General features: G+C 36.0%; 2 protein-coding genes across 16 annotated transcripts in view; one reads left to right on the forward strand and one right to left on the reverse strand.

Annotated features, from left to right (window-relative positions):
• LOC114880039 (repressed by EFG1 protein 1-like) overlaps positions 1-6,248 on the forward strand; it is a 50,984-nt gene extending 44,736 nt beyond the window's left edge. For all 5 annotated transcript variants that reach the window (XM_046285505.1, XM_029195622.2, XM_046285506.1 and 2 more), the window contains 6 exons: positions 629-809; positions 3,596-3,730; positions 3,818-3,969; positions 4,161-4,530; positions 5,083-5,272; positions 5,986-6,248. In XM_046285505.1, the coding sequence (XP_046141461.1) occupies positions 629-809; positions 3,596-3,730; positions 3,818-3,969; positions 4,161-4,530; positions 5,083-5,272; positions 5,986-6,146 (1,189 nt within the window). In that variant the 3' untranslated portion in view covers positions 6,147-6,248. The remainder of the gene's footprint in view (positions 1-628; positions 810-3,595; positions 3,731-3,817; positions 3,970-4,160; positions 4,531-5,082; positions 5,273-5,985) is intronic.
• A 1,010-nt stretch (positions 6,249-7,258) lies between these two features.
• The window catches only part of LOC114880023 (potassium channel subfamily T member 2), a 149,919-nt gene continuing 141,222 nt past the window's right edge, over positions 7,259-15,955 (reverse strand). For all 11 annotated transcript variants that reach the window (XM_046285502.1, XM_046285497.1, XM_046285496.1 and 8 more), the window contains one exon: positions 7,259-15,613. In XM_046285502.1, coding sequence (XP_046141458.1) covers positions 14,726-15,613 — 888 coding nt within the window. In that variant the 3' untranslated portion in view covers positions 7,259-14,725. The remainder of the gene's footprint in view (positions 15,614-15,955) is intronic.

Genomic DNA, 15,955 nt, shown 5'->3' on the forward strand with positions numbered 1-15,955 from the left:
AGTTGTATCTCACAAAAATAGAAGAAGCAATTCTTATAGTTTCCATGCTTGGAAATTCGGTTTTTGAAATAAATCTTATTTAAAGCTTAATTCCAGCATTCAATCACCCTGTACTTCACCATCAATTTATAATTCAATTACACTGCTTTTTTACTCATTTTCACAGTTCGATTCGAGTTAAATTAACCCTTTCATTTCCAAATTTCTGCTATATTGTATATACAGTGGCGCAATCATAATTGTTGGATAGGGGATAAACAAATTATTTCTCATGGTTATACTCGGCAAAGTTATCGAAAATATTTAGGTATTTCTTGAAAGGGAAAAATGATTCCTCCTAGTTGCGCTACTGTATCTACATATGCAAGATTATAGAAGACACTAATAATTAATTTTCTAATTTAAAATATGTAACCATACAGATACAGTAGGAACGAAAGGGTTAAAACTCGCAACAGCTTTGAATGCAACAAAACTACCACAGTCTCCTTGTTTCCAAGAAAACAGTTCTCATAGAAGTAGCTTGTTTGAACACGCACCATATGCTTACCAAGTCTCACTGTCTCGAAACTGAATGGTACCTTCTGTGTTTTTGCATCCAGCATGTAACTGATCTAATGACTTACAGGTCGAGGACGGATTCGGTGAGATCGAAGTCCCCTTTGACGGCGTCTCCAGCCTCTCCAGGGCCATTGTCGAATTCCTTGCACGGCAGTTTTCATGGTAGCTTAGGAAGCGATGGCATGTCTTGCAGTAGTGCCAGGTCCTCATCAGCGTCTCCGGATTCTGCAAGATACTCGTCGACACCGGTAAATACATGTTTATTAATAATTAGAGGTGTGCGACAACTCGAAAATTTCGGGTACCAAATACTCGGTCGGACCTACATTGTTCAGGTCGGGTCGGATTTTTGCACATTTATACTTTCGAAAACCCCAACCTATTCGAACAATTGCAATTTGAACTGACTTTACCCGGATAATTGCAATTTGGTCCGATCCAATCTGAAGAATTCCAACTCGATCCGAACCGAAAACTTCCTGCCCGACCCGATCCGACCCGACCCGAATAATTCTAATTCAACCCGAACCGAACAATTCCAACTCAACTTAATCCGATATTTCGGGCTCTCGCACACCTCTGTTAATTATAATTGGTTATCGCTAACGTTACAGAGTGGTGACTTAATTTTTTTAAACTAATGGCAATGAATACACTTATACCTCGAAAGACTACATATTCGTATGTAATTTATCTACGTTGAACCATCCCTAAATCATCGGTTTGTTAGTGCAAAGGGATCGTATATTCACCGTCATCATCATCAAACGTTTTCATCCTCATTACTCATCGTCGTAGAGGAGACTAACGTCTCGAAACCGAAGGGAAAAGGAGCAGACGGACGAGTTTCGTAACCGGTTACCCGTTTAAAGGATTTAAACGGCAAAGTAAATCATCGTCGCGCGTTCAGATTCGCACGTGACACCTCGGAGACGTTTACCTGGCAGCCGATGTGCTTCATCAAGATACTTTGGCATCCATCGATGACTCAGGATCGTTCCCTTTTCAAGAGACACGACCGAACGTTCGTGTACTGCCTCGGGAAATCGTTACTCTCGCAACGATGACTAATCGGCTTCGAGAGTCGGCTTCGCGTGCTGCCGATTTTTCTCAGCCCGCTTTACGCTTCGTCCAGTGGCGCAGCTCTGCAGCCTTCTCGTCTGTCGTTTATTCTTTCTGTCTTGTGAACGATGAACTCGAGTTTACGACAGTGGACACAAGCTGAAGAGAAAAGATTATAAATAGACCCGTGAATTAGTGGCAACAAGCGCTTCTTAGCACTTTGACGTTTAACGGGGGATGAAGTCTGATATGGGTCAGAATTTTTTACTAATAATTACTGCAGATAAAAATTAGATGAGGTTCTTGAATCCTTCGAATTTTTATATCAGCTGTGATTATGATACTTGACGAGGAGCTTAATTATCTTTTACTATATTTATGGCTGCTAGTATAAAATTTATTTCTTAATTTCTAAAAATTTCATTCTATACATTTAAAAGGGACAATTGATTGCAATTTCGAATGATAAATGATTCTAAGGATGTTAATTGAAAATGAAAATAAAATTTCACTTTGGACACTAAAAGTTACTGATTCTTTTTTTAATCTTTCCATAGTATTTAAAATCTACGAAATTTCATAAAAATCGGTATAATGGACGATGCAATAATCTCGTCAAAGTGAAATAAAATCTCCAATCTCTCGATGCTCCCTTACAAATCCAATATCACTGAACTCAGCAACAATTGGCAGAACGAATCGTCGCTTGACATTTGCAAGGAAATTAAAAATACTCGTGGACCGGTCGATGCCGCTTCGTCGACAGAAATATCTGAAGTTGGTAGCGTCTTGTTCGCAACTGTCAATCAGGCTGATGAAATCGTTCGAACGAGTTCTGACAGGAGAAACCGTAAATTACCCGTATCCGAGGCGTTAATTGACTTCGTGGGAGTTGAAAATCGAAGGAGAGAAACGCGTGACCGGAACGGCCAGCGACGAAGAAGAAGAAGAAGAAGGTGGTGATTTCACGATAGCTCGTTTCCCCTTGGCTGCCGTGCTCGAAATGATCGCGTTACGATAGGATGATGGGAAATCGTTTCTGCCAGTCAGTCTACTACTCATTGAGTATTTCGCATCTAGGTTATTAAGGACGTCACCGGCTTTAATGCCGGCTTGGCTCGCGCGATCGCGTGATTCCGCTTCGACCGTGACGCGAGCGCGTGCACAACATTCATGCACGTGCTTTCATACTCCTACGTGCGAGTGAAACGATCCTGGCAAAGCGTGACTTCTTGTTGGCTTTCCCTGATTTCCGCTTCAGGAAATTATACCTGCGATTAAGCCTTTTGGTTAAGCTTGAACCAAACCAGACGAAAGCTTCTTATTCACCCTTAAAGGCTATCATAGGTGAAATTTCACCCCAAGCGAATTTCATTTTATATTATTCAACAGCGGAGTTTGGATCGATGTAGACGAAACTTTACAAAACATATACAAGGATATTAACTTAAAGTTAAATGTAGGCGTTTCATATATTGGAAGAATAATTTCTAAAATAGCAGTGTAAAATTTAGAAAATGAAAATGATATAAAATACAAAATTAAATTAAAATTGGGGTTCTTTCCATGGCCCGCTGTCTGAGGGTTAAAACACAAAAATTTTTCTTCGGAGTATATTTAACCCTTTGTCTTAAAATGACGTATTGGAAACGTCATGCAATTCTGAAAGTTACTTATCACATTTGTTTTTATATTTTTTCATCATAAACTAATTAATCATTTTACATAAATATATTGATTTTAAAGCAATACAATTGTAGTATTTCTTGGTCTGACACCTCGGAATTAAATTGTAATGATAGCCTTCAAGGGTTAAGAGAGTATCATGCTGTTTTCAATGTGATTTTTGGGAATTAAATTAAAGAGATCTGAGTGACGATTGATTTAGCCTCTGCCATTCGAGGGCACTGAAACGAATTTAATTTACATGTAAATTTCATCTATCACATGACATTCTCTCTGTGTGTTATAGATCACAAAGACTGACACACGTAAATCGTCTGTGCGCAGATTGGGACCTCCTAGAGAATTTATCAGCGTTTGCCTCGAAACGCACAACTGCTACCGCGCGAGGCATGGAGTGCCACCTCTTCGTCTCAGTAAACAGGTAATTACTATTTTATAATAATAATAATAAGATATACCGAAAATAAAAATTTCCTTGGCCCTAATACATTTTGTTCACTGCTTTTAGTTATGTAAAACGAGTCAAGATTGGGCGAATATATTGGCTGCTAGAGGAAGGTTAGAGCACAGAGCGAATAGTGACTATGGTGAAAACCTTTACTGTATGTGGAGCTCTAATCCGAAGACTGTTGTGAGTGGCGACGAGCCGGTAAATGAATGGTGAGTAATTAATGTAAAGTAAAGGGTGCACGTCTCCTAGTAATTTGCATATTTGCTTGTTGAAAATAGTAAAATAAGAAAATAAAGAACTTTTAGCTAGAATCCTCAAGATATCAACATAATGGATATAAAGTACCATTTAAGGATTAATACATATGTATTTATACTGAAATATTTTTGGTATAATGTAGGTATGCCGAAGAAGCCCAGCATCAATACGGCAAGGAGCCGACTACTCTAAAAACCGGCCATTTCACCCAGGTGGTGTGGAGAGACAGTACAGAGTTGGGTGTCGGAATGGCGAGGAATCGAAACGGCGAAGTTTACGTAGTTTGTAATTATAATCCAGCTGGAAACTTCCTGGGGAGTTTCACGGAAAACGTGCTTCCGCCTGGATGTTCGAGTCCTACTAAAAAGATCACCTTTTTGGATCCTAAACAACAGTACCCATTGGATGAACAAGCGTGGCAACAGGAAGCTTTGTTGGTTCATAATGAGTACAGAAGGAGACATCGTGTTCCTGATCTAACGTTGAGTGCCGATTTAACGGCTGCTGCTAAGGTAAATTTATCATTTATCGTTTTATGGTAAATAATATAATACATGGGTGATGTATGCAGTATGCAGTGGTGTAACTACTTAGGCAGAAGACAGGAGGACCTGATCCCCGAACATAGTGACCGATCCCCTTACTATTTTCAGATTCTAAGATTCTACGATTTCAAGATTTAAAAATTCTGAAATTCTAAGACTCTAAAATTCCAAAATTCCAGATACAAAATTTTAAAATTAAAAATTTCTTATTAATAAAGCTAAGGAATTTGACTCACTCTAGAAAAAGTCCTAGTTACATCAATGGATATACGAGTTTCCCTATCACCTATTTTTTGGGGGATAATTTTATGCTGCGTGAACGTGATAGTCAACATGTCAAAGACCTTTAGGTTCAACGATGATCTTTCGAAGAGACATTTTTTAAATCCTCAACCAGTTGATAAACACTCTCTGCAATTCACATAATTACAATTTATCGCCGATCCCACGCGAACGTAGACTTAGCTAGTATTCTAGTGCAAGAATAATGCTCGATTACAAATTTTTAACTGTCAACAGGCGTGGGCGAACACGTTGCTGAATACGAACAAGCTGATCCCGCAGTCATCGTCTCCGTACGGGGAGAACATCTACTCGATGCAGTGTTCCGATCCGAAACTGATTGTACCACCGCGAGAGGTTGTCTCAAAGTGGTATTCCGAAAAGAAGGATCACAAGTTTGGAACGGAGCCAAAGGTCTTGAACACGTGTAAGTAGAACAGGGTTGTAAAACAAAATCTGTTGATTAACCCTTCGTTGTACAAGTCTTTTTGCTAAACAATAAGAGGAAGAGTCTTCCAACTTGAGATTTTTTATTTAAATGGTACTTTGTAGAATTGTAGAAGGTAATTAACTCTTTCAATTTGAATTTTCAATACTCATATTATTTGGAACTTTCGTAAATTTTGATAATCAATATAAACATAACTGAAAGTCTGACTAGCTTTTTTTTATATAAAAATGAGTTAGGGATGAAAAAAGGGTTGTGGTACGTATTTATATCCTTGAGATATAGTATGCAAATGAATCAACATTATTTTCTGACAGAATAATTTAAAAAACTACGTGATATACATTAATACTGTTCTATAAGTGAAATTTCCAATTTTTCAGAAATTAGTTTCGGTAGGATACAGTAGATTGTTGTTATATTACCTTCGACGGTGCTGTAGGAGCGGAAAATTTGTCAAACTTCTATGCTCTCATTTAAAGAGGGAGGGGAGATAGAAATCTAATACTTTTTTAAACTATGATGGTAGAAGGGTGATACTAGATGCTTTAAAATCTATGTGAAGATCAAATCGCTCATGTGGCAATATAACAAGAGTCTACTTTGTGTGTACCAGAACGTTAGCTGCAAACGGTTAAATTCTTTGGACAAGTGAAATAGGTGATAATGATTTTTGTCTTCCTTTCTTTTAGGTCATTTCACCCAAATCGTTTGGAAAAATACTACCGAGATGGGTATAGCGATGGCTAAAAAGGATGGAACCTGTGTGATAGTCGCGTGTTATCACCCAAGGGGTAACATCGTCGGTCAGTTCACGGAGAACGTGTTAAAACCGGTGAAAACAGCCTGTTAGTTTACTAACATCTACCCACACCTGTCGATAATGTATTTAAACGCTGTATTTATATATCGTGCATAGACGACGATACGCATAATATATATGTATATAACACAAGATGTGCATACACGTAGAATAAAAACATTCCACGTATTACACCGTAATAGAAAAGACCTCGTTTCTCTAATTAGTCATTGATAACGTGACACAAGATCGTGTTGAAAATTCATCAATAATAATGACGTGTGTATGCACGTTCAATTTCTTGAAAAGCGGCTTCCCTCTTTTTTTTTTAATTATTAGTTTAATTTTGTAGAAAGAACACATTTCTTACCATACCATCAGGGGCTAACGAAGGCACAATTTTAATTAAAAGCAAAATGAATACGACAGCAATTGTTTTTATAATTATTGCCTCTATTTTCAAACTTTTGTAATTATTAAAATTTGTATGGCACGGAACGTGTTGAACGATAGTTTTTAAAAATTATTTTAGAACGAAAGATTAAGCTTTTTTATTTTAATTTTATATACTCGATTGGCGTAAAATAATTATTCTTATATTGTTATGAAAAATTTGTCATATGTGAATATTTAAAATAGTGAGCGATTTCTTTCGGAATGCCGACTATCAAAGAATAGTGACGCGATAGTAATATGCGACGAGTAAGATTAGATAATATTAATTAAGAAAAATGAAAAAAAAAAAAATTAAATAAAATTGGTCAGTGACTGATCGTTCCTTTACCCTGTACCTCAAAATATCGCGTATTAAGACACACTTGTAATTTTTCTGATGACAATACAAGTACGCGTAGCATTTAGAATAGAACGAGAATATTCTTATAATTTATAAACACGTGTAACATTTTGTTTTTACGTCGGACGAATGAAATAAATTATGAAAGATATATTTCAATCGACTTCTTGTGTAGTAATTAATTAAACACCCTGCAATTATAAGTTACGGAGAAAATTCAGTCAGTGCACATTTGTGATAATTAAAAGAACAGAAAAACGTATTTATTAAAAAAATTTGTTACTAATTTATATTAAATCAAAAATGAAAATGAAAACTAAATAAATCTGAATACACGTCCATAGAATGAATAATAATGTTGCTGCTTTATAATAATTTATTTTTATAATAAATTTACATGCACGTCGCGTGACAACGTGTCACGTGTATAATAGATAATAGGTACATTCTCTCTCTGTTTTTCTGCTCTTATTATTTTACATTACGTACAGCCGTTCGTAGTTCCTTTCGTGGTCAAGATTATCTTTTAATTTATATTTTAAACTCTTGTTAACACTTTGACGTCCACATATTTTGTGGACACAATGGGTTTTGTAATTTTACATTTTCTTTTATATTAAAAGAGGAAGTGTTTAAGAGTGTCTATAATGTACAGCATCGAGAAAAGAAAATCCTGTGAAAAAACGGCGATATAGGGAAAGAAGGAATTTTCAAAATCCTAATTTTGACGATATTAATATTAGAAGTGATTTAGAAACAAAATATAATTATCAATTATTAAATATTATAAACTTTAGTATAGAAATAATAACATAAATATCAGTTCAAATTATCCCGCGTAAACGTTCATACACAAGTGGTGGGAGACCATAGACATATACTGTATGGGACCCCGGGGTGAAAGTGGGAAGCCCGAAATATCGCCATTTGCCCTGGGGACGCCCACCATGCTCGATGCTGTACATTATAAAATTATCAATTTCAACCCTTTCAGTGCATAGTTCTATGCGCGTTACGTGGGCAGGAATTAAGGGATTAAAAAATTTAAGAAATACGCATATTTATAATAAATACTAACAATATAAATCATAAGAAAGTTAGTAATACGAATAAAAAAGTTTTCTCATTTGTTTATATTAATGAACACTGAAAGGGTTAAAATTACAAAGAGCATATACATACATCAAATTTTAATAGTACATAACAGTCAATATAAACGAAGTGAAGAATGGTATGTATTACAGTCAAGAAAATGTGATAACAGTTATCAAAGTGTTAAATCGAGCTCGACAACATGGTCATTTAATAATTCCCTGTAACAAAGAAATTTTCAAGTGCAAAGGGGTAATGCAATTTTCCAGTATACATATACATTCATGTGAATAAGTTTGCAAACTGGATTGAGTAGAAAATTAGGTATATTTTAAAAATAGAAATTTTCAATTAAAGTCCAAAATATGAAACAGAATTTTTAATAAATATTTAACAAAATTATTCAGCACATCACTTGAATAATGTCAATAATTCTAAATAATATTTTATCGGTTTTTGTATCATTAGAATTGAATTTGCAGCATGATATTGGTTGATTTGTCAAATAATTATATCTTTTACAAAGTTTAAGGATGCAGAGCTTTTTCTGTAAAAAACTGATATGTGAAAAGCATCGGATTCAGTTTGAAAATATATCTGCAAAGTATTAAATTATTTGTAGTTTGATATAATGAATTTTTACATCGATTCTTGTGAAAAAGTATGCACACTTATTGGAAAGATTCTGTTACATATTTTTCCAGTGATGTCAGTCAATGAACGACCAGACAAAACTGTAGATACCTCATCAAGATTAGAGAATAGAATCTTAATGAGATAGCCACTGAAAATCAAGATAGATCTCAAATTTTCAGATCGTTTTTTGCTTATTTTTATGGTACACAAACTTACTCCTCAACAAAGAACATTTCTGTATTTAAAACGAGAAAATGTATCATCTCAACGTCGCAAGCTCGGCAGTTTGCGACACAATTGAATTCTTGATTAAAGGTACGTATTCATCAAAGGAACAAAGAAAAAGATTTTTGCTGTTATTGTTGATATTTTCAAAAGCAACAGCTTCTGCATTTTTCAATAAAATTTTTGAGTAATAAGTTGTACTTTTTCAAGGAATTCAAGAAAACATAATTTACCATACTTCTTTCTCGAAGACTTGGTTTTATTTAAAATTTAGCTTTTCTTTTACTTAACAAAAAAATAAACTATTATGAGAAGTTTATCTTTCCCATTTTCACAACTAAGTTTGTTGATAACTTAAGTAGAGATTTAGGGGCAGCACTGAATTAAGGGGAGTTCTAAGGGGAGCTACAGCCTTTTAAGGAAACCCTTCTAAGCCTTCCATTTACTATGTCAGAAATATTGAATTGAATTTCTTTACTGTTGCCTTTTTTTTCTTTACTATTGAATGTTATTTAATTTTATCAAGGATAGCCCCGGGCCTCAGAAACCTTGATCCGATTCTGGCGAAGATAAATTGTAAATCGCATGTTTTCAGCAACAATGAAAATGTTTTTCAACGTTCCTTTGATGGACACACGTCATTACAATCAATATACGAATCGAGAGAAGGAACTTACAAGAGGATTATCGTTTTGAGATTCACACGATTCGACAAACCAACATCCTCTTTTTTTTCTATGAAGACACAATGATACTTTTTGTTCTGACATTAAATTCATCTGAAGTTTCTTAATATTACCGTATATTAATCTCTTTTATTAACATAGTGATATATCGTGTTTTTCTTTATCTTACTTTTACGTTTACCCTATCATTCGTTCCACTCGATCTTTCTTCGTTTCTTTCGTATGTTTTTTCTCCGCATTTTTATAACATAGAAAATTTCATTGTACATCGTGGACATTGATTCCGCGATTTTTCATATGATCACTAAACGATATACAGATCTAAACAGACCATTTGCTCCTTTTCTTAATTTAGGGTCTTGATTGGAATTCACATACACTCGAAAACAGTTTTACTTTCACAGTGGTAAACGACAACGCGTAGGAAATAACACGCTACTCGCTTTTTTAAATTTCAGGTCACATTGGTTTTTGATCGATCCCTATGACGATTATACTATATACACCGTTTAAACAATGTCCTCATTATATCTTCTTTATAATCTCGATTTTAGTTGTTTACTCTTATTTTAAATACAGTTTCCGCGTTGCTTTTATTGTTCTCTTTTTTTTTCTTCGTTTCATCTTCAATCGTTGAATCAGTGGACAGGTCGTACAATTTTTGTTAACTATCGAAAAATGCATGATTCGTATTGAATCTGCTGAGTTTCATGAGTTTTGTATGTCGATGTTTTTTACAATCTTTTCTTATTTGTACATTGCGTTTCGTAATTCTATTTTGCTATCGTGGAGTCTGTCGGTAGTATCATCTAATTCTCTATATAAAATAATATTATAGAGAATTAAAAGAAAACTGATACAGCCTCCTAACACACGGCAACCATTGTGGTTGCTCTGTATTTATAACATCCATCATTCCAAACTCCATTCATAAGCTTATTATTTTCCTATTCATTTAATTTTCATATTTTGATCATATTTTCCTGTCGTTCCACTAAAATATCCAAAAATTTTGTCACATTTCTTGTATTGTTTCGAAAGTTACACATACGTTCCAACTTGGATCAAACGGTAAAAAATACCATGGGTCACGTGTCAAATGTGTACAAGGTCTCTGTGAATCACCTGCGTTGAAGATGATTGGCATTCATAGTTGGGACGGGTCTCATTTACAGTCTGTTTAAAATAACTTCGTATCGAATCTGCCTGGAATTTTTACATAAACAAAAATATGGCACCATTCAATTAAAATTCATTATAACTAAGTTCATTAGTACTTTACATTCACATTTAACAATAAGCGATTAACTAAATTTATACTAAATATTTTTAATTATTTTATAACTATGATTATTTTAAACAGACAGTACGTTAATTAAGGTAAGAAATACAGAGAGTTAATGAGAGGAGAGAAAGTTAAAGAGGCAGAAAACGGGCCAGAGGAATATGTATGTCGAAGAAAGTGTAAAATACACGTGGTCAGATCAACGAATCGTAGCTACGGAAAATTCATTTGCATCTGAACCAGGGACGCTCAAACAAGTTGCCCGCACAGGCATCGTTACTGTGTCTTTACTACTGCGATTTATCGATCAACGATCGATAGTGGGAAGGTATGTAATACCGAAGCAGCCTCTCAACTTCTAAAAGATTCGCGTCCAAAAAGAAAACGTATTTCGAGCGCCTTATTAAGAGATTTCTTCCCTTTTCTTGTCATCTACTTACAATGTAAGTCTTACATGATCCCACCATTAGCATTAGAAGGGCACCAAGAGCCCTTCTTATGTCACCTTCCTCTGAAATCCATTTTATTTCTCAATCTCAGCCCGTTACAGTGCAGGAGCGCAAGTAAGGGTGCAGATGGGCGCCCGTGCCTGGCTTACTACTTGCTGAGCGTTCCCAATCTGGGCTAATTAAGTAGAATAATATTTATGAAACTTGAAGAAGACCGATTGAATCGCTTTTTTCTATTTTATAATAAAAATTGAATTTAGAGGTGAATCCAGAATTCTTATTTAGAAGTGGGTCCAAAAATATGTACAAGTATATTTTTGAAATTTGTATCCAATAGTAGAATAAATAATTAATGGAAAATCATAAAAATATTGATTAAATAATTTAGTTTTAATTCGTAATTCTGAATTAACTTCTCGCATAATTGAATTCGTTCGTATGACAAAGAAAAATGAAATTCAAGATTTTCTTTTATATTTCACTACAGCTTTGTTTCAATTTCAAATCAAATCAGATCAGTACGTTCAATATAAACTGAATTTAATTTTCAATCAAATTTCACGTGAAATCTATTATCATAATAATCGAGAAAATAATATTTGAAAATTTTGGAAAGATTGTGCAAACGAACATACACGCTTGAATATATATGCAAATTCAATCGATCAATGTTTAATTGTAAATTCAACTATCATTTCGTAAGAATTATACCAATTTTTTGGGATCTATAACCAGGAAGTCAAGCCAATTTGATCGCTGATAATTGAAATCGGCGTAGTGGAAGCAGCATTCAAAGCAGGTACTTAATAAGACGACTTTTGGTCGGTAAAACGTGTAAATTGGTCGACAAACGATTGCAATTGGCTCGAAATGCCGAGTCAAGAAATATAGAGATACATTTAAATCGTTCCTAACCACGTCTATACAGTGGCGTAATTAGATGAGGCTCAGTGTGGGCTTTGACCCCCTCATAAATATTTTTCTTTTGCAATACAATACACAATAAGGTAAAAACAAAACATATGATAATATTCTTATTACTTGAAATTACAAATAAAAAAATTAAGCAGTATTAGATACTTGACATTTTTAATAAAAAATAAAAAAAAAACCTGGCCCATCCTCAGAAAGAAATCTAGTTACACCACTGTGTCTATGTTTGACTAACTGATTGAACGGATTGTCGAAAATGCTCTGTTTCTTTTTTTCTCTGCTAAGAATAAATGATTTTTTAGACATATTCGAAAGTTTTGATAAAAGATTGCCCTTTGAACTAATAGAAGAGAAGAAAAAGTATTCACGAATGTGAATATCAACCGATTCTTGACTAAACGATCACCTCTCACACTTTACAAACGGCGAATCGAGTATTCAGATTTTAATACGATCGCAATATTTTGAACGATTCTGATTAATTCTGAAATCTCGATTCAATAATCCTAATGCACAATTAAAATTCTTTTCTACACATGTACGATAGGTCACACACCTCTGATCGGTGTATCTCTCGCGTGATATGATTAAAATGGTCGCGTATTTATAATTATAATCATATTTATATGACATATCTGTCGTCGTAAATTGGTTCTAGTATAAAATTAGTTCGCGTTCACTCGTGGAACGTGTTGTCTACATAAGAATCGGGGCTTGCACTAGGGAGACGTTTTTCTTTTCTTACCTATTCTTTTTACCCTACACTTCAGAAAATATGAAATTTGACGAGGGCAAGAGCTTACTTCGTTTAAAATTTAATTAATATCATGTCGAATCTGGTAAACAATATTTGCTTCAATTTTTATTCATCCTCGTTAGGAATAAGAACAGCATTTTTAATAATGCAAGACTTATAAATAAGAGGATTTTCATTTTTATAGATTTACAAATTAAATATACCATATATTATTTACTGAAAATTTAGTAGTAATTTTCCAGGTAATTCACTATTTTAATGATTTTCAGAAAAATTACAGTTTTTATAAATATAATCTTTATTTTGCACTAAGATAATTTCATATCAATAGTTTTTAATTGTGATATAAATTGTATAGAATCCTAAGCTCCTGTCCATCGTCATAGGTTTCCTTTCTTTTATCCTAATAATTTAATCATCTCGAGGTGATTAACCTCGTCGAATAACCTCTGGCACACCATCACGCGTTTCACGATTTAACCCAATTACCTGCAGTCAGCTAGATCGCTGAAAATTTCAATCGAATTTACAAAGATCGAGACGCCAGAGGCGACTAGAGAGCAAAACGTTTTAAGAACGTAGCCCGCTATTCACACCGCGAGAGATTAACCAGTTATTTTGAAATAAAGTTCGCAATATCACGTAACTTTTTTAAAACCAAGTTGTTCGTAAACGCGTGTTAGCATTACCTACAAAGAGAGAATTTATTCCTAAAACAGTATTGTAACTTCGATGAAACAATTGTACATCCACAGAGTTGGGCATCGCTTAAACGAAACCTCTTATTCAATAATCGTTTAATTGTGATTTTGATTCGGTTCATTACTTTTATCGGTATCGTTTCAATTAATGTGGTACCTAATTTGTCAAATTAGAAGTTTAAAAAAATTAATTGACAGACGAAAAGATTCTTCGTGACTTCATGAAATCAATATGTCATTTCGTCTTACACTACAAAAGTTACCAATGTATATAAAAAAAACCTGCTAGATAATACAGTAAACAGAGACAACGTAAAAGTCACATTTACTTGAATAATTATTTATCAATATAATTTTGAAACGAATCTCAACCCTTTGACGCTAACGGTATAGAGGGAGCATATCTGCGTCCATATATTGTTTCTTGCATATCCTAATTGTAATCAAATAAAAGTTATCAACGTATATTACTAATTACACACCGTATGTTATCAGATTATAATGATACGAAAAAGAAAAAAGAAATGAAATGGATTAAAAAGAAAAGTGATAAGTGTTATTGACTTGATTCTTATTTCGTACGTACAGAACGTTCAAGTCCAGAGTACTCAGTAGTCAAAGGGTTAAAAATGATCCAAAAGTAGCCCAGCTCTGTTAAAACGTACAAACAAAAGATCAGCATTTTGGCGTATCGTACTCATGAACGTTACGACGCCGCTTAGGTCCCCGATGGTTCGCGCAAAGCATACAGTCGACGCTAAGCTAAACCGAAACAGTGAAAGGAATGAAGTAGAAAAAATGATTTGAACTGTTTACCGTGTTCGTGTCCAGTCACACAAAGTATCCCAATCGATGTGTCACTGAAACACCTTGCTCTCCGGCCGTCTCACTATCTTCATGATCGTAACCATACAGTCCAGTCCCACCAATTCGCCGACAGTCAGGATCTGCCGATGATCTGACGATCGCAAGCAACATCCCACCTAGTAATTATGACGTGTCATGTGGGAACGCTACAGCCATTTGTTTCGCACTACGCCGGAGAGCCTGCGTCCCCACATAAGGTTATATCATACGATTGTCCCTTGTATGTGCTGAGGATCCTGTGTGCTGCCTTGGATCTGGGGCGACTGCAACGGGCCTTGAAGGCTAGGCGGGTCGTAGAGTCCACCTAACGACCCACCCAGACCTGGACCAATGTTCGACCCCAGGGCTGCTCTCAGTTCTGGCATCGAGGGCAGGCCAACGTCCAGGATGCCCGTGTTGCTGGCGCCACCAGTCTGGGAGCCTTCCTCAGGCGGAGTAACTTCCAGACCGATGGATCCGTTCAGTGCTATTTTGATAGGATTGTGATTCGAAGGATGAGAGAGTGCACCTAGACCTATATCCTCTAGACTGCTCTTTCTTCTACTCATAGTCAATCCTTGCCTCAAGGAGTTGCTGCGTCTCAGCAGGATGTCGTCGACCACTCTCAAGGAGTTCGACCGACCTCGCAATGTACCAGCCACCGTGGGACTGTCTGGTAAGGAGAGAGAGTTCGACTTGGTAGTACCCAACGGAGGTGCTCTGGGCAGACCTATCCCTGACCCTCGACGACTCCCTGCCCCACCAGCAGGCAGCCCAGCCGAAGCTACCGCTGCACTCATCTGTGACACCAACTGAGCCGAACAGAAACTGATGTTGCTCTTCCGTCTGGAATTGTGTCTCTCGAACGTCTTCTGGGCTGAGAAGGGACTCGGTCGGACCAGGTACACGATGTCACCTTCCTCGAGCTTCAGATCGCAACTGGGGTTGATGATCACGTAGGAGAGGCTGTTGCGCTTCTCCGACACGATGTCGTAGTCGGCTACCGGTAGGTTCAGAGACTCCATCCGGGATCGGACCAGACTCGCTATTTCCGCCCTCTCGATCTTCTGAGCGTGGTTGTCGCGCGCTTCGTCGCCAAGACTCACCGAGTACTGTTTCAAAAACAAGATGGATCAATTTTAATTTAGACCTGTATAAGAATGTCGCTCTTTGAACGCACAAGTAACGCTGTTGATGCCATTTTAGACAGACCAGTGATCGATAAATTATTGTCACGTTTAAAACTATAAAACATCCAAGAGAAACGATAGTTTTCTTATCAGGTACAGTCTGTCTAACATCAACACAGCACCATCGTGTGTGAAATCACTGGAGCGTGGAGCGTCCCGATCGCCAAGAGAATAATTCTGGCGTCGAGTACGAGCGTTTAAGAGTCCTGAGGTTAGCGAGCATCAGGCTGTATGCCATTGTGTGGTACATCGAACATGCGAGTT

The sequence above is a fragment of the Osmia bicornis genome, chromosome 4 (assembly GCF_907164935.1).
Source record: "Osmia bicornis bicornis chromosome 4, iOsmBic2.1, whole genome shotgun sequence".
Lineage (NCBI taxonomy): Eukaryota > Metazoa > Arthropoda > Insecta > Hymenoptera > Megachilidae > Osmia > Osmia bicornis.